The sequence below is a fragment of the Balaenoptera ricei genome, chromosome 13 (genome assembly GCF_028023285.1).
Source record: "Balaenoptera ricei isolate mBalRic1 chromosome 13, mBalRic1.hap2, whole genome shotgun sequence".
NCBI lineage: Eukaryota > Metazoa > Chordata > Mammalia > Artiodactyla > Balaenopteridae > Balaenoptera > Balaenoptera ricei.
Window position 1 is genome coordinate 42184230 of NC_082651.1, and position 18711 is coordinate 42202940.

General features: G+C 49.6%; 1 protein-coding gene across 1 annotated transcript in view; it reads left to right on the top strand.

Annotated features, from left to right (window-relative positions):
• ADD2 (adducin 2) overlaps positions 1-17005 on the top strand; it is a 104686-nt gene extending 87681 nt beyond the window's left edge. Inside the window, exons 11-16 of the mRNA XM_059943033.1 lie at positions 2251-2508; positions 3898-4017; positions 4850-4939; positions 6896-7043; positions 8741-8866; positions 15326-17005. Of these exons, the coding sequence (XP_059799016.1) occupies positions 2251-2508; positions 3898-4017; positions 4850-4939; positions 6896-7043; positions 8741-8866; positions 15326-15633 (1050 nt within the window). The 3' untranslated portion in view covers positions 15634-17005. The remainder of the gene's footprint in view (positions 1-2250; positions 2509-3897; positions 4018-4849; positions 4940-6895; positions 7044-8740; positions 8867-15325) is intronic.
• Positions 17006-18711: the final 1706 nt, after the last annotated feature.

Here is an 18711-nt window from a genome sequence, read left to right on the forward strand (position 1 = left end):
AAAATTTTACCAACAGACATCAGAGAAAACCTGAAATCAGTGAAGAGCTATAATTTATTCTTGGTTAAAAACTTCAGTAGGGTAACTTTTCCAAATTAATCGATAAACTCAATGTAATTTCCTCAAAAGTGGGGGAAGGTATAAGGACTTAGCAAAATGTTCTTTCAGGTGAAATTCAGAATGGCTCGGAAAATCCTATAAAAAGAAGGGTGATTACCACCACATGGTAAAGTGTGATAAGGCTTGAGTCACTAAAGGGAGAAGCACTAGTCCAGAATGGACAGGCCAATCAATGCTACAGCTTAGAGAATCCAGAAATAGATCCCAAATGCATGAAAATTTAACACAGGATGAACAGCCATCTTATAAATCTGTGGGAAAAAGATAGACTGTTAGCCATCTGGGAAATAAAACTAAGGTGGATTACTACCTTGTCCTTTCAACAAGATAAATCCCTGATTTGTCAAAAATTTAAACATGGAAAGGAAATTCATATAGGTATTTAAAAACATAGATTAATAGTTTTAATGCTCTTGTGTTGGGAAAGACCTTGTCAAGCATGGCAGGAAAGTCTGAAATCGTGATGCCAAATATTGACAGATATGATTACATTAAAATTCAGAATTTGTATTTTTATAAACCACCCCACCCACCATATAAACAAAGCTAAAAGACAAAGTATGGGGAAAATATTTGCAACATCTGTGACAGTCAAAAGATTCATATCTTTACTGTAAAAGGAGGTATTACAAATCAATATGAAAAAGATGAACATCACAATAGAAAAATGAACTGAGAACCCAGTTTACAAAGGAAGATATTCAAGAGGCCATTAAATGTAATCAAAAATATCCAGTCTTACTAGTAATCCAAAAAAGAACAAAACAAAAGTAGAGGATTTTACTTTTAACCCATCTGATTGCCAAGGATTTTTTTTTAAACCTCAACAATATTCAGTGTGGGGAAAGGAGACGAGAACTGGGAACTCCAGCACAATTGGCAGAAGTGTAAATTGGCTCAGTGTTTTGGGAAGACGGACGTGATAAATCACAGCATGGTGACTACAGTTATTAATACTGTATTATATATTTGAAAGTTGCTAAAAGAGTAGATCTTAGAAGTTCTCATCACAAGAAAAAAATTGTAACTATGAGAGGTGCTGGATGTTAATTAGACTCGTGGTAATCATTTCACAATACATACAAATTTTTTTAAATTGAGGTATAGTTGATTTACAATGTGTTAATTTCAGGTGTACAGCCAAGTGATTCAGTTACACATATAATACATACAGATATTGAATCACTATGTTGCACACCTGAAACTAACATAAAGTTACATGTCAATTATATCTCAATTTTTTAAAAAGCTGCTTATGTGGTACAGTCCATTTATATACTGTTTTATATATATTATAGGATGCATTAATTATATAGCCTGTATATTTACATACATGCATTTGTATATGTGTGCTTAGAGAGATGACTGAAAGGATTTTTAGTGGTTGTCTCTGGGGATGAGATTTTTGCATAAAACCCACTTTTTCCTTATGTTTTTTATATTGCTTAATTTTTCTACACGGCTCTGTACTTTTTTCGTAATCCACTTTCTTTTTAATGCCACTTTAATTTTAAAAAAGATGACAGGCAGAGCCGAGAATTGCCCCACCAGCTGTTAAGATTCCCGAGTGTTCATTCTGAGTTAACAGTCTACCTTTGGGGGACATGGTCTTGCTTAGGAGACAGGGATATTCTTGAGTCAGAGTTAAGGCTCCCAAGAGAAAAATAGTCAAGAAGCCTCAGAGTCGAGGAAGGGAGGGCTACTGTTAGAATCAGCTGGGAAACTTTCTAAAATCCTGTAGCCCAGATTGCACCACTGTCCAATGAAATGGGAAACTCTGAGGTGATCCCAGGCATCCACATTTTTAAAGCTCCCGCATGACTCTGTTGTGTTGAGAACTACTGGACCAGACCAAAAGCTGGAGCTCTGTCTGGTCCACAAGATTCTGGGGACTCTCTCATCCCTGATCAGAAGGCTTGTTGGGGTGGAGGAGGGGAGGGGTTGGGGGACCAAGACAGGGAACAGTTCTGAAATACACCAGAGGCGCGGCAAGGCCTGGCTTGTGTTACAGAGACTTTGGGTTAAACTGAGTCCTTTAGATGGAAGGGGGTAAAGCGTGTGAGTGGGCGAGCAGGCATGTAACTGACCATTTTCCCCACCACGTGTGGTTCTATTTTTGTCCTTTTTTAGGGTTACAGAACAGGCTACACCTACCGCTACCCCTTTGTTCAAGAGAAAACCAAACACAAAAGTGAGGTGGAGATTCCAGCCACGGTCACAGCCTTCGTGTTTGAGGAGGACGGTACCCCGGTGCCCGCCCTGAGGCAACACGCCCAGAAGCAGCAGAAGGAGAAGACCCGCTGGCTCAACACACCCAACACCTACCTGCGGGTCAACGTGGCCGACGAGGTCCAGAGGAGCACGGGCAGCCCCCGGCCAAAGACCACAGTAAGGAGGGCAGAGGGGGCTCCGCTGGGGAGATTGGGGTGGAAGGAGAGTGCCCGGCTACCTGTGTGGGCTCAGCCGCTTTAAAAGGGAAACAGCAAGTGCAGAAAATGGAAAAATAATGCCCTGTTTGTTTTGTGGAATTCTCCTACACACAGTTGAGTGAGTCAGATAAAATTATCACTCATCTAGTATGCAGTGTACTTTTCTCCATTGGGGAATGAAGCTTTGTTGCCCAAGGCTTTATTAAGGTTGTTTAAGCTAACCATTAAATTCTGTAATAAACTTTGACTTCTTTAATCTAATTTCCCTGGACAGAGAAACTTGAAGCTGCCAAAATCTGTACTTGGAAATGTCATACATGCAAATTGGGAAAACAACCAAGATTTCTTAGGGGTTTTTTTTCCCTCACACTATCCAGTATCTACTCACAATACAAGGTCCACGTCTGCTATACCAAACCAACCTAAAGTGTCCATGTGATTCTGAATATGCACATTTCGCAATGTTCTTCAATAGAACAATCAGCAAATCTAAAAAAAAAAAAAAAAAAAAAGGGAAACAGCAAACCTCCCCTGGGCCTGCACTAGTCCCGTCTCCCCTTAAGGCTTCCTATTGGGCATCTGGGAGCAGCTTCTCATGCCTACGGAGCAGATCACCTTTTTCTTGCACCCCTGTGCTGAGTTTTTGGTCCAGAGCGTGGCTGGACCAGGTCACTCCCAGTAGCGTGAAAGCTTTTTGCTCCCATATCTGGAAGGGGCTCCTGGGAAATTCAAGGGAGAGGTACCCAACATTTGAACTGACCATCTGATGCAAAACCAGAAGGTGTGTGGGCTACTTGCTTTATTACGTTGTCCACTCCCTTTATAACCCTCTTCTGTAGAGAGGTGCTTGCTTTAGACGTTAGATGTGTGAGACCTGCCCACAGATTGAGTTTTTACAAATTGTGTGCTCTTTTTCTCTCTCTCCCTCATCACACACCCTGGCTCTTAATTTGATTTTCACCAACAAAGTAGCTGGCAGCCAAATAGAATAGTTCTTCGTTAAAAAAAAAAAAAAAAAAAAGCCCTGCAAATCAACATCCATGAGTCATCTAATACTACAACACCAGTGGCTGCCTGTCTATGAAAGCTGACACCAAGGCTCTGTCCCTCCTCTTAAGTGTTCTTTATGGCCATTGATCTGGGGCCTTTCTTTGGTTGCTGGGTCATTTGCTGTCCATCTCTGCTCTGGGAGACAGACATCAAAGAGGCCCAAGAGGAGGGAACGTGTTTGTCTAGGCTTGCTGACTTGCCCGTAGGCTGGTCGGCCCAGATCTCATGGGGTGGACCACTAGGGGGGACGGTGAGCCATATGCCTTTGCCTTACCCACCGGGCCTTGTGTGTGTTCAGTGGATGAAGGCCGACGAGGTGGAGAAATCCAGCAGTGGCATGCCCATACGGATCGAAAACCCAAACCAATTTGTGCCTCTGTATACTGACCCCCAAGAAGTGCTGGACATGCGCAACAAGGTAAGGTGATAGCTAATTACCTCCCATCTTTTCTCCCTCAAAGGAGTGGGGGGGGGGTCCCCAGGATGCGCCTGACTTACCAACATCCCAGATGCCTCTTATGGAAAAGAAACTACCATTTATTGGCCATATTCCAGGCACAGCGCTAAGCGCTGTGCTTTTGTAGTCCGGTGTAACCCTCAAATAGAGAGGTGCTAGCTTTAGACATTAGATGTGTCTAAGAGACTAGCCCGCAAATCGAACTTTTACAAATTTTATGCTATTTCCCTTTGGCTCATTTTCAAGATTGCAAAATCCTTTGTGTTTATTTCTCTACCTTTGCTTCACAGTTCACTCACTTATATTTCTAACGTTACTTTAAAAACTTAACTTGTAACAGACCACCTTCCATAGGTCGGGTATGTTCCCAGAACAGTGTTTCAGCGTGTGGTCCTCTGAAGGGCAGATTCCTGGGTCACTCCCACCCCTCCTCCCGTGGGACTGAGATTCAATATGCACGGGGTGGCCCCCCAGGAATCTGTAGTTTAAACCAATTCCTCAGGGACTTCACAGGAATATTAAAAATTGGGAATCTCCCTCAAGGATCTACTATGCCTCATTTCACTCTTTATTATCTCAATGACCTGCTCACGGTTAATGAGAATCTGGTGCTCTACATAAACTTCTCATTCGCCCTGGAGCAGACGTGGAGACAGACTGTCTCAGAGCGGACGTGATGCGTTCCATCTGCCCCCTTGGGCGGCCTTTCTAGTGTGCCCCGGGGATGCTCCCTCCCAACTCCACACCCTGACGCTGGACAGCTAGCTCACTCTCTCCATCCCTTTCCACGCAGCTTCGAGAACAAAACCGACAGGATGTGAAGTCGGCGGGGCCTCAGTCCCAGCTGCTGGCGAGTGTCATCGCTGAGAAGAGCCGAAGCCCGGTACAGCAGACGCTGCCCTTGTCTGGAGGGGAAACCTGTTTGCCTTCTGGGTCTGCAGTACCTGGGGCTGGGCAGCAGGACCCCTGAGTCCTTATATGCCCACCTTCCCCTGTGATCTTGGGCACTGGTGCTCTTGCTGCAAAACGGACGCTGTGAGGACTGGGGACAGTGTATCATCGCCCCCCCCTGTGGGCGCCAGGCAGGGGAAGAGCAGCCCAGCCCGCCCACGGGAGTGATACGGCTTCTATGCCTCCCCCTTGGAGCTCCCCTCTGCCCTCTGTCAGTGCCCCGCAGAGTGGCCTCTCAGGAGCGCGGCTGGCCTCTCCCAGCGGCTCCAGGCCCGCCTGCCCTGAGCGGTTCTGGCCTCTGTGCGCGGAAACAGCGTCATCAGGCCATAGCTCTGGGAAGATGCTCACAGGCTCTCAGAGGGCAGACATGTATATAAGGACTGGTACTCCTTCCTACAGGATGGGAAGGGGCAGTGAGTTGCCCACACAAACACACGTAGAGTTAGAAAATATAAAGTTGTTTCCCTGCTTGAGATAGAAAAGTTTTTGTTTAGCGCTTAGCAAAAGGGGTGAAGGTCAGACTTCTGGCTTGTGTTGGAAACCATTGCTGCTCGTTGCAAAGTAGCAATGGCATCTTTCTTAGCAGTAAGGGCAGGGGCGGGGGATACAGGGCCCATTCCTCTCTGCAGAGCAAACTGAGGTGATGTCATGATTTCAGATCAGGCTGCAACCCACCAGGCGGGTGCCCCTTGGCAGGGGGAAGTGTGAAGGTTATGTCATCACCTCCACCCCACCTCAGCTCAGCCAAGACGAGGAACACCAAATGTGCTACAGGGTCAAGGATAGAAATACCCCACGATAATGGGGCGGAGGTGGGAGTTCAATACTATGAGCAAAACTGTTAAAAACTCTGCCATTTATACCGAGTGCTCTCCTTGGAGTCCCTCTTCTTGGGACCCTGGTCTTGGACTCTTTTGAACCCCATGATTCCTTAAGATAGGCTCAGTGCTGCCTTGTTTTGGAAGGAGCCCATGGGCCCATCATCAGAAGACTTGATGAGCCAGAGACAGATGGCCTGGAGTGTGTGGTGTGGGCCAGCTGCCCAGGCTCACATCCCACCCACCCCTCACTTTCTTTGGCTCCTTGGCTCCAGAGCACTGAATTCCCAAAGGCCGAGATGAGGATGCTGAGTTAGGATAAAGGACTATGGAGTCTGAACTGTCCCGAGCTAGAGGGATCAAAGGATTCCCGAAGCTTACCCAAGGCCCAGCTGGTGAGCTCCCCAGAGCCAGGGGCTCCCCAGAGAGGGTGAAACACAGTGATTTTGCCAATGTCCCTTCAGGGACCTGCAGTACAGGCGGGTTGAAGATCCAAGGTTCAGGACCTTGGACCCCTTGTTATTTATGACTGTGTGCAAAACAGGACTAACAGTTTGGACGGAGAACGCCAAAGCCACTGTGTGTTCTGCATATGACTTACTGCTGGGTGCCGTGGCTTGTGCTGCTGATGCGGGATGGTGGGGTGCATGGTGGGGAGCGGCTGGCGGGACACTGGTTGAGCCAACGCTTTGCATGCTGGGTTTTGGCTGACTGACTGCGGGCCGCCCGCTGTATTTGCACAGTGACGGCTTGCAAGCGTCCACAGGAGAGATCGCAATAAAGGTGTGTCTTCCTTCTGCTGGGGAGCATTCTTTGATTTTATTTCCGGGGCAGAGGGAGGACCCCCTGCGTTCATCCAGGCGGTTCCAAAGAAGCCGGGTCTGGGGGTGAGGTAGCCGTGGGACGGAGTGAACAACCCCTACCCCGAGGCCCCGAGCTGTTGCCATGGAGCTGCATGCCACGCTGTCGCTAGCAAGACCACTGGCAGCCCCATGAGTCTGAAAGGAAGCTCGGGCCTGGGCCCCAACTGCGGCGTTCAGAGAGCGACACACTCTGTGGTTAACTTTCAGTCCACAGAGAGCCAGCTGATGTCCCAGGGCCAGGCGGATACCAAAGACGAGGCCGAGGAGATAGTGCCCAACCCCTTCAGCCAACTCACGGACCAGGAGCTGGAGGAGTACAAGAAAGAGGTGGAGAGGAAGAAGCTAGAACTCGATGGTAAATAACCCCGGGATGCTGGTGCTTCAGGACCTCCCAGGGCGGAGGGGAGAGCTCGGGGCACCCAGAGAGGCAGCAGAGCAAACCATGGCCCTCACTCCCCACCAGCAGCCTGGACCCCCTTCCTTCCTGCCCGCCAGGGCCCGCAGGGCTCAATCCAGCCTTGTCTCGCTTTCCTTTTCAATCTTCATTTGCTTCTCTCTGTCTCTTCTCTGTCATGTCCTCAATTTGACCGTCCTGCTCCATCACCAAATAATATTCTTATCAGCATGATTTTATTAATCACAACAATGCCCCTCATGGCTCGTGCCTGACAGTTACACGGTGGTGCCGCCGTGACCCCACTGACCCTGTCACCCGGGAATAAGGAGTTAATCCGTGAGGAGTGCTTAGGATAGTGCCTATGAATAGGGCCTAGGTCAGTAGACACCAGACAAATGTTAGCTGTAATAATATGTTCATTATAATAGCGATCATAATTATTTTTTTATTTTATTATTTATTTATTTATTTATTTATTTATTATTTATTATTTATGGCTGTGTTGAGTCTTTGTTTCTGTGCGAGGGCTTTCTCTAGTTGCGGCAAGTGGGGGCCACTCTTCATCGCGGTGCACGGGCCTCTCATCATCACGGCCTCTCTTGTTGCAGAGCACAGGCTCCAGACGCACAGGCTCAGTAATTGTGGCTCACGGGCCTAGCTGCTCCGCGGCATGTGGGGTCTTCCCAGACCAGGGCTCGAACCCGTGTCCGCCGCATTGGCAGGCAGACTCCCAACCACTGCGCCACCAGGGAAGCCCCCGATCATAATTATTGATGATCTATCAGATTTGGTATAAACCGCTTAGCCTGGCAATCAGAAATGAGTCCTTTATGTCAGAATCCAGCAGCTGAGTCCTTTCTGTCAGAATCTCAGTCAAGCCCATCTCTCCATGCTGAGTCCTAAGCAGTCATACTCTTGATAGCTTGTTCATGCCTTTGTCCCTTCCTGACAGAGTTTCTCTTCTTGGCTAGCCTGATTCAGTATTATCTGCACTTCGGCCTCTGTGGCAAACCCCCTCCAGCCAGGAAGCCCTCTCTGTCCCCGACATGGAGCTGTCCCTTCTCTTTGCTTCAAGTGCACTTGGGGTCTGAGACACAGAATTCAGCTCTTGGTTTTGTCCACCAGGCAAGGCTTTCATTCCCTCAGGGCAGGGCCCTCTTCCACAGCCCCCGTCCCCACCCAGAGTCAGCCATCTTCCTAGGAACAAAGGCACTAGAAGAATCCTCGCCGGCTTTCTTGGAGTTAGCTTGCTTGGAGTTCTTGGTGCCAATCGAAAAAGTAGATAGAAAAATATGGTGCTTTTTGTCTCTAGAGAGTGTTTGGACCGGACATGCAAATTAGATAAATAATAAATAAGCTACATGCAAACAAATCGTGGGCGGGAGTTCCCCTGCAGTCTTGCCGTCCACATCAGGGGTTACATAGTCCATCCAAAGATGTCCTGTGATGGAGGAAACGGAACAGGACTCCGACTCCTCCCACTTACCTCCCCTAGGATGTAGCAGAAATTTTTTTTAAAAGTTAGAGGAAGCAGCTAACTCCAGCCAGGAGAAATGAAGACCAAGCAGAAGAAAGCAGTTGTTTTAAAGCACTCTCGGTCTGCCCACCTCTCCTCTCCTTGACCTCTATCCTGAGCTGGCTTTCTGTATTTTCAGGAGAGAAAGAACCCGCCCCTGAGGAGCCTGGCTCACCTGTAAAGTCTGCACCGGCTTCTCCAGCTCAGAGTCCGGCCAAGTCAGAGACGAAGAGCCCCGTGGGCTCTCCCTCCAAGTCTGTGGACGGTGAGTGGAGCTGAGCAGCTGGGAGGGAGGAGGCGCCTCCGCAGGCCGAGAAGGGGGTCTGCGTAGAGCGTGGGCAGGTATGCACTGCGGGGCACCTGCCTTTCAACAGGTGTTGCCCTCCTACGGGAGACTCTCCCCTCTGCTCTTTCTAGGGAACCTGAAACAGGGGTTACCAATTTTAAGCTTGTTCCGTTCACAAGCTGTGACAATACACCTTACAGGTTAAGCCGAGTCTAAGCAATGCTGAGTAAGTTAATGATTGACCCACAGTCTTCTCATCTCTCACTCAGGCCAGGTTGGCTGATGGGCCTTTCTAGATGCACCAGCCCAGTGCTCAGACTTTAATGTTCACAGGGATCACCTAGGGATCAAATGTTAAAATGAAGACACAGTAGGTCTGGGGTGGGACCTGAGACCCTGCATTTCTGGCAAGCCCCCAGGTGAGGTTGATGGTGTCATTCTCAACCTTGGCTGCACATTGGGATCACCTGGGGAGCTTTACAATCCCTGATGCCTGCCGGGGTCCCACCCCAGCGGTTTCTGGGTTCAGTGGTCTAGGAGAGGGCATGGGGGAGTGCAGCCTGGAGTTGTAAGATCTCTCCAGGTGAATCTAATGTGTAGCCCAGGTTGAAAACCACCTTATTAGATACTAGTTTAGAGAACTGAGTTCTAGGCCCAACTCAACTGTTGATTTTAGAAAATCAGATAATCTCCATGCCTCAGTTTCCTTGTCTGTCAGATGGGGCTATTAATATTTTCCCCTTTTAAGGTTCTTATATATATAAGGGAAGGTGTAGATGAAGACATACTTGGAAAGAGTAAAAGCATGATTTCAATATAAGATCTAATTATGGTTATGATTAATAATATACATATGATGGATAATAATATGATAGTCCAAACCTCCTAGATCATGCAAGTGTCTTTAATGAGCTCCTGGAATCGCTCCGGGGCATGAAAGCTTCTTCCCTGGGGCACGCCACCCCAACTGTGAACCCTCACCAGGGAGGTCTGAACCCCAGGCAGACAGTAGCAGCTGGGTGTCCTGATAGAACCTTCCCCCTCCTGGGTAGAATGGCCTCACGTGTGGATGCAGCTCGAATCCCCAACCCTGAGCTCCCTCCGTAAGTGAACTGCTGCCTTGAGCACAGGCCCAGCATTGGCAGAGGAAACCCATCTGCTTGAGGCCAGAGCCCCAAGTGGATGTCCCATGACTGTGTTCATTGTGTCTCATTGTGGTGTTGTCAACCTGCCTCCACAACGTCTTCGTTTCTCTTCCCGTTTGTGCCTTCATCAAGGGAGTTTCCTCCGATTCTGAATACTTGTCTCTGTAGTAAGTATAGAGAGGCTGTTTACTAACTCACTCCAATACATGCAATGTGGGAGGGAGGAGTTGACAAAGGAAATATTTTGCTCCTCAGTTTTTTCTTTTGCCGCTCACAACCCTGCCTTCGGGAGGGTTCCTGACCATAAAAGTCATGACCAATTCCACATGTGCTGTGCATGGTTTAGGCATCCCTCTAGGATAGACACACATAGGTCATACCCGTGCACTAACACACTCCCGTACTTGCATAGGACATGCCACCCACAGTGAATGGGCCTTGGGCCAGCTGCTGGATGCCCCCTTTGGCGGAGGGCTTGTGGCCCTCGGGAGCACGTCTGCACCCTCCCTTCCTAGTGCATGGGCCCCTCTAAGGAGCCCATGACCTCTTCTAGGGCTGGGGGCCAAAGCCGGAATGGCCTTGGGGACCAACTGCCTTATCTGGATGCAGAGAGCACCCGGCCTGACTGCCGTCTGCAGCATCCCTGCACCAACTGCAGGAAGGCAAGCCCACTGGAGAGGAGGCTGGTGGCAGGAGTGGGACAAGGGGTGGCAATTACATTTTGGCTCTTGGGAGCCCCTTGGAGTGACCTCTGCTGCTCAGTGGGACAGAAGGGGAGAGGAGAGGGGTGTGAGGGGTGGGATCACTGCTTTCCCACTGCCTGATGTCGTTCCCACTGCAGCAGGATTCCTGCTTCTCTCTGGCCCAAATCTATACTCCATGGAGAAGCACACTCTAGTTGAGTTGTTAGAAAAGAGTCTTCCTGTAACACAGGCAGAGCTGGGGAGCGTGGACCTCCTTGGTGCCTTCCCCGCGTGAAGAGGCACCAGTTGGAGCTGTCTGGGGTGACCGGTGTAAAGTGGGGCTGGGTGGCCTTGGCCAGGCTGCCCATTGGCTTGCCCAGCTCCTCAGGGCAACAGGGCTGACCCCCTGAGTAGCGTCTGCACTTTGACATGTAGCTCACCCATCGGATCAGGAATGACTTTTTCACCATTTGTCACCATGCTCTCAAATCGTCTTGTGCTAATTCACCTCAATGTCACTCCTCATCTGTCTGCCTGACTCCTACCCCCTCAGCCTCTCTGAAGGAGTCCTTCCAGTCCTCTTCCCTCACATCTGGCCATCTCTGTCATCACCTTCTCTGTGACTGGCTCCTGACTGTCCCTGCCCCTGCTGACTCAATCCCCCCAGGGGCCCCTCAGGAGCACTGGCTATGCCTGCAAAGAAATAGCCCTGCATTCAACATCAGAAGATCAGCTCTGTCACTTACTAATTTAGCCATCTCAAATAAGTTGCATAAAAACACTGCAGAATGGGGGACTAACATGAATCCTTGCCTTTCCTAACTTACAGCATTGTTATCAGGATAAAATGAGCTCATAAATATAAAAGGACCTTGTATTGTGCTTTCAAAAATGAGTTCTCATTATGTACTGTGTTCTCAGGATTGTGAGAGATACTACGCTGCTTGCTGTTTTAAGCCACTAAGCTTTGGTGTGGTTTGTTACGCAGCAGTAGATAATTATTAAAGCATAGTGCCTAATGAGAACTGGTTTATGGAAATTAGTTCTTCTGTGGGTTGACTAGGCTCAGCAGGGTGGTTCTTCTGCTCCACTGATGTCAGCTGGGGCTGCAGTCATCTGGTTGCCTGACTAAGCTAGAACTTCCAACATGGTGCATTCACATGTCAGGTGCCTTGTCAGGGGCAGCTGGAAGGCTGGGCTCAGCTGGGACAGTGGAATGGCTGGGCCTCTTTCTCTGTCTGTCTGTCTGTCTGTCTCTCCATATAACTGTAGGTCCTCTCCATGTGGCCTCTCCATCTGTGTTTACATCAAGGCAGTTGGACTTTACACATGGTGCCTCAAGGCTCCCCAAACTATAGAAGCAGAAGCTGCTGGGCCTTCTTAATTCTTCGGCCTGAGGCTGGCTCAGTGGCACTTCCTCTGCATTCTGTTGGTTTCTCCAAGCCACAGGGCCAGCCCAGATTCAGTGTAGGGAGGGGACCACACTCAAGTGTAAAATTAATATATTGGTGGTAGGTTTAGAGAAGGGCAAAATCATTGTCAAATGTCAAGGGAGGCTGGAACTAGACCTTGGGGAGATATATGCTTGGACTGGCAGATGAGAGTAGAGTGGGCTGTCCAGGGAGTGGGCATTTCTGGAAGGGGACATCAGAGGACTGAGAGACAAGTGTTTGGATACTGAGGGATAGTGAGAAATCCAGTCTGAGAGGTAGGTACCCAAACAAGCTCGGCATCTCCCTACCAAAGCACCTCCCCTTCCTCCTCCAGCCTCTTCAAGCATTTCAGCTCTTCCCAAGCCGCAAGGGTGTGGCTATGGACCCGGGCTGCCAAGTCCAATCTTGTTCCAAATCCACTCTCCCTATTCCCCTCTGCTTCCTGGCCACCATCCTTGGATAGATCCCCCAATTTTCCAGCCTCCACCCCATTCCACCCACCCTACACCTGTCTCCTACTCCCAGAGCTCCAAGTGCCCCATCTAGGAGAGGAAGCCAGTGGTTCATCTTAGGAGATGCTAGAAGGTGAGTTCGCATCTGCCGCAGCTCCTGGGGCCCTTCAAATAACTGAAGACCCAGGTAGTTCTGACCTTAACTGTCGTGGGCTGTTAACAAAGGAGGGATCTGGGCTCTCAGAGCTGGTCCTTGATACTTTCCTTACTGGGACCCAATTAGTATTTATTTCTAGAGCCTTGACTGCTGCCCTTTCTCTTGGCCAACTGCACCCTCCAGGGGTCTCTGTCCCCTCCCGCTGAGGGAGTGGTGACCTCGGTCTGGAACCCGACTCCTCCAAGGCCCATGGCGCCTCCCAGCCCCACGTTCCATTTGCTGGTGCTCCCCAGACAATTCATGGTGCGGGAGCTCTGCGAGATGCTGGTGGCATGCCCGGTGTGGCCTTGTTTTCTGGCTGGGGAGAAGAATCCTGGTGTGCTCTCCTAGAGCAAGCCAGCAGGGGCTGCGTTTGCAGATGCAGCTAAAGGGGCAGGCATGGGTGAAGGCCACTGCTGGGGCGAGGATGCCTATCACCACAGGGCAGGAAATGGCACCTGGGCAGAATGGGGGCGTCCTCTGATCCATAATTGTGTTCACGGAGCTAGAAGGCAGGGAACAAAATCATCTGAGAGGGTGTGACTTGAGAAACACGTCCTCACGGGTCATCCAAGTGAGGGGCCATTGGAAGTACAAGAGCCCAGGAGGCCGAGAGTGGGAACAGGGGACTAGGTACAGGAGACAAAGGCCAGCAGGCAGGGCTGCTGTTTGTTTACAAGGTTGGGTCCAGTTCAGCGTAGAAGGCTCAGGCTGGGACAGACAAGAAAGAAGGTGAGGTATGGTGTTGGCTTGGTTAGACTAAAACCATTCACACGTTCATTCGTTTGCTTATGCATTCAACCATTCACGGATTCCACAACCATTTTTTGAGTACCTCCTGTAAGCTAGTCACGTAGATAATTAAACACAGTCTTGTCTGATTTATTTCAGTTTTGAGGGGAGAGATAGGCATAAAAAAGAAGTGATTGTTTTACAGTCACTGTGATGGAAATTTATCTACTAGGGGCCGTAAGGAAGGAGTGACAAATTCTACCTGGAAGCAGGGATGGGACCAGGAAAGACTTCAAGGGGAGGGTAACACTCAAGCTGATTGATTGGGTGGGTGATGGTTGGGGACACAGAGAAGAGAGAGAAGGGTGGTCCAGACAGAGGGAAACAGACTGCAATGGCAAGGAGGGGTCCAGGGACCAGAGGGTTGATGAGGCCAAAAGCAGGTGAAGAGAAGAGAGGGGAGCGGTCAGGGGGAAGGCTGTGTCTGGACTGCTTTTCTGCATTCAAGAGAATGGCCAGTGATGACCATGGGAATGCATGGTGGGCGGGAGGGCAGTAAGGGCCATTGGAGTCAAGGGCATTAGAGGACTTGGTAGCTGGATGATGGCAGGATGCGGGCCAGACAGTAGGAAGAATGGGAGCCAGAGCCAAGGTCTTCAGTACTAAGAGGAGACAGTCCTCAGGAGTTATTGGAGAAGATGTTTGCTTACTCAGATAGTTAAACTAGCCCATGCTAACTGTTCCCAAATTTACCCCCCTCTGTCCCATCTTCCATGTAACCAGACATTTCTCCAGTCTTTACCCCGTCAAGAACCCTAGCCTTTTCCCAAGACATCTATCTTGCCCCACTCTGTCTGTAAGTGACACCAGTCTCCCACCTTCCCCAGCTCCCACACTCCCACTTTCTTGTGGTGTGATATCCCTCACACTCACACACATGCACAATCACACACACCCCTCTCAGTTTCACGTAGTGAAAAGAACACTAGGCTGGGATGGCAGGAAACTGAGGTCTGCCCGCTTTTACTGCTTTACTCAGTTTTCCTATCTGTAAAATGGGGAGGAGCTAGATGATCTTTACCTTCCTTTCTACTTTTCAAAGTCTACAGTTTTAGAATTTTCCCTCCTCCTTCCCCATCCAGGCATTTCAAAGCTTGAGTGGAAGCAGGGTGGGATGAGAGTGGGAAGGAGGAGAAAGGGCGACAGGAGGGTTTCATTCCTGGCCTTGAATAGGGTGGCAATCTGTAGGGTCCATGCCACTCAGGGAATTCCACCCTCCCTCTGCCTGCCCCTCTCTGCCTACTGGGAAGATACTCTCGATTTTTCAAAAGTTCCTCAGTGGTGTAGGAAATGAAATGGGTATGAAAACATGTCATTTCCATATTTTTACTAGTGAAACTGAACCAGTTACAACAATTCTTAGATGCGTCCCCTGAGTTGTCCATGACACTGCCCTCCCCTTCCTACAGCCTCTCTCTAGTCTGCGTCTGTTCCCTTGTTCTGTCCGCTTCTAGGAAAGCTCCCAACCGGGCCCTTGCTGGGCCGCTGCCGTGTCTGGAGATCATTACCTGTTTACATTTGTAGGCAAGAGCCCAGAGTCCCTGGCCTGCCAAGGGCCTGTTCTCTCCTGTTTGGGAGAGAACCCTGCCTACCCCTTTGCCCTTACCATGTCAGCCGGCCCCTCTCTTTGCTCTAGACTTCCTTTATATAATTGCCTAGAAATGGTTCTGTTAGCCCCAGGTTGAAGCTCTCGCCTGAATGAAATCTTATGGGTCACGTCTTTGGATCTTTTTCTAGAAGACGCTAAGAAGACGGAAACAAGCAAAGCCACCACAGAGCCGGAAGCGACGCAGCCAGAAGGAGTGGTGGTCAACGGCAGGGAGGACGAGCGGACGGCAGAGGACATCCTCAGCAAAAGCCTCAGCCGGATGACCACCAGCGCCGACACGGATGTCGATACCTCGAAGGACAAAACAGAGTCAGTCACCAGCGGCCCCATGTCCCCAGAGGGCTCGCCTTCCAAGTCTCCCTCAAAGAAGAAGAAGAAATTCCGCACCCCGTCCTTCCTGAAGAAGAGCAAAAAGAAGGAGAAAGTGGAGTCCTGATGCGCAGCCCCCTGGGGCTCCCATCTGCGTCCTCCCTCCCCTCCCTCGCCGTCTCCCATCTCTGTCCCTGGAAGCACGGGGCCAAGGAGGGGTCGAATAGGCCCTGGATCACATTCTGATGGGACACTTAGAGATTACCCCACCAACCCCTCATTTTACAGTTGCCCCACAGAAATCAGGTGACTTTCCCAAGGTCATGCAGCTGGTTCGTGGCAGAGCCTGCCCTGGAAGTCAGGTCTTCTGGCTCCCAGCCCAGTGCTCTTTCCACTGCACGACACTGCCTCGCTGTGGGCCGCCCTTGTGAGGATGCTGCCCCCGATCTGAGCCCGGGGCGAGGGGCCAAAGTCAGCCGCAAGCTCTCACAAATCAGACCCAAATCAGACAGGTCGAGGCTTCCCTGAGCAAGGCCCTTGTCCTTGCGTGAACCCAACCTCCTGCTCACGGAGCTGTCACTATGTTTAGAAACCTCTCTTCTCTTTCCCATAGGGTAACTGCCCTGCTGCTCACAGTAACCACACAAGTGGACCCGTCCCCTCCACCAGAAGTTAATCCTTGTTCCCAAGGGCTGATGGCTTAGCTTGTGCTCCCCCAACCACTAACCCCGAGCTTTCTTCATGGAACCTCTGGAATGACGGCCGGAATTGTTGTAAGAGAGGGCAGACCTGAGGGCAGCCAGATCAGCCACAGCGTGGAGGATGGTTCGATCAATATAAGAAGCCAGGAACTGGACTCATTTGAATTGTGCCTCTCAGGCGCTTCAAAACTAAAACCAAATTTAGCTTAGGAAAAACTTCTGTCATGAGCAGGGCCGAAATTTGGGGAAATTTCGATCCTCTGTTGGCTTTGGGTTGTACAAGGAGGACCAGGACAGCGCGGATATGCGATGCCTTTCAAGCATTGCCTGACTCTCAGGGCGGCACAGCTCACTCTGTCCCCCTCCGGTCCGGCATCTGGGATCCCCTGACCTTCCCTTAGACCTAGAAGCCCTGGCTCACAGCCTGGAACTGGCATCTTACCCTTGGCCCCTTGACCTTGGCTCCTCTGGGTTCTGACTCAGTCACTCTAGACCCAGCAGAGGAGAATGAGGTGAGCCCTTCAGGATTAATCCTCTCGGACCAGCTCTCAGAGAAAGGCTTGGGTGTCCCTGGCCCTGTCACTGTCTGTCCATCAATCCTGGGGCCTGTAAGAGCCACAGCTATTTTTTTAGATGCCGTCACTATCTTTTCATACTCTTCCCTGGGGCTTTGATTTATGAGCACCATTGACTCCTAAAAGATAGACAATCCATTCTCTTTAAAGCACAGTGTCTTCAAAGAATATTTTCCCTTTCTGTCCTGAATATTGTCAAAGTATTTTTGAAAGTTCTTAATCATAGTTTTCCATTTTTGAGCACTTACTACAACACACACACACACACACACACACACACACACACACACACACACACTGTGCAGGCTTCACATACACTATATCCTTTAACCCCTCGTGATAATCCTGTGATGTGGGTCAGATTATTCCCATTTTATGGGTAAGAGAACTGAGCCCCCCAAAGGATAATTGACTTGTTCCAGTGACTTGGCTAGAAAGATTCAGAGCCTCGATTTGAACCCAGGTCCGTCTGAATCCAGAGCCTTTGCACTTAACAGCTATGATGATCAGAAAACTTTCATCTCCAAGGGTGGTTGTTTTAGTCCTGGACCGTTTCGTTTCTGTAACTGGTCTCCACTGCATAATGTTAGCACTTGACGTGAAGGTAGGAAACCACCTGTGTTCTCCCCGATCAGTGCACAGTAAGTTCCTGGTGAATGTGGGCTGCGACAGGGCCAGTGTGGACCTCTGACAAAGGAGAGGCCAGAGCCTTCTGGTTGGGGCAGGAAACACCATCATCGTTGGGCTATTTCTTGAGAAGGAAGGAAACTGACACACGACTAAGGAAAACACAAATACTGTGTGTCCCTAGAGCAGATTCCTAACTGCTACCCAGACCCATCTCTCTGTTCTGCTTCTGATTGACTCAAGTCTTGTGATGGACAACCCAAGGCAGAAAAGTCTGTGATATGGCAAATGCCTTTCGAAGGCACTCCTTTGATGCCTTCTTTAAAAAAAAAAAAAAGATTTCACATTCATTCATTCATCCCAATATTTGTTAAGCATCCACTAAGCAGCAGGCATTATGCTGACATTAAAAGAAAACAATCGTTGTGACTAGAAAAATCAGCGGCAGGCAGTGTTAAGAGAAAGGTAGAGGGGACCCAACCACTGATGCAGCTTTTTATGTTTGAGTGGTTGTCGCTCAGAGATGATGTCAACAGACTCTTTGCTTTCAACACATTCTCTTTATTCCCTTTAAAACAGGGAGGCCTCATTTAGGTGAACATGCCAGGGCCTTGCAGGAGTTTATGCCATGGGGCCACCTCATATCCATCCATCTGTTCTTTCCCCATGCATTCAAAAACCACGCATGAGCTTAGGTCATGGACCAAGCTTGAGGGCAGGACATGGTCCCTGCCTGAAGGAGGTTCCTAAGTCTAGGAAGAATGTAAACAAGTTACAGAACGGGCAAGGGTGCAGAGGAGGTGTAAGGAAGCGTTGATTGGCTATCTTCCAGGCCAGAGAAACCTTCCTGAAAGGAGTGAGGGTTAAGTTAGGTTTTCAAAACAAAAAGGAATTTTCCAGGAGGACAAGAGGATTAGTAGGACACTGGTGATGAAGGACGAGCACGTGCAAAGGCACGGAAGCATGAAATGCCATGACGCGTCTGTGGAGTAATTCAGTGCGGCCGGGACAGAAAGTGTGAGTCAGGCGATGGGGTTCACTTCACAGGTGGGCAGGGGTGGGTCATAAAAAAACTTGTAGAAGGTGTGGGGGAGTGGGACTTTATCATGAACGGGGTTTGGAGCTGCTGAGGGCTTGTGGTCAGGGTAGATCGTGAGCAGGTTGCATCTTAGAAAAATTCCTTTGGTGACTGAGCGGAGAACTGACCGCAGGGGGCAGCGCTGGAGGCATGGGAGGTCTCCGCAAGGAGGCCTTTCGGAAACTGGAACGGATGTGGTGGCCTGCCTTACACTGCCTTTTCCT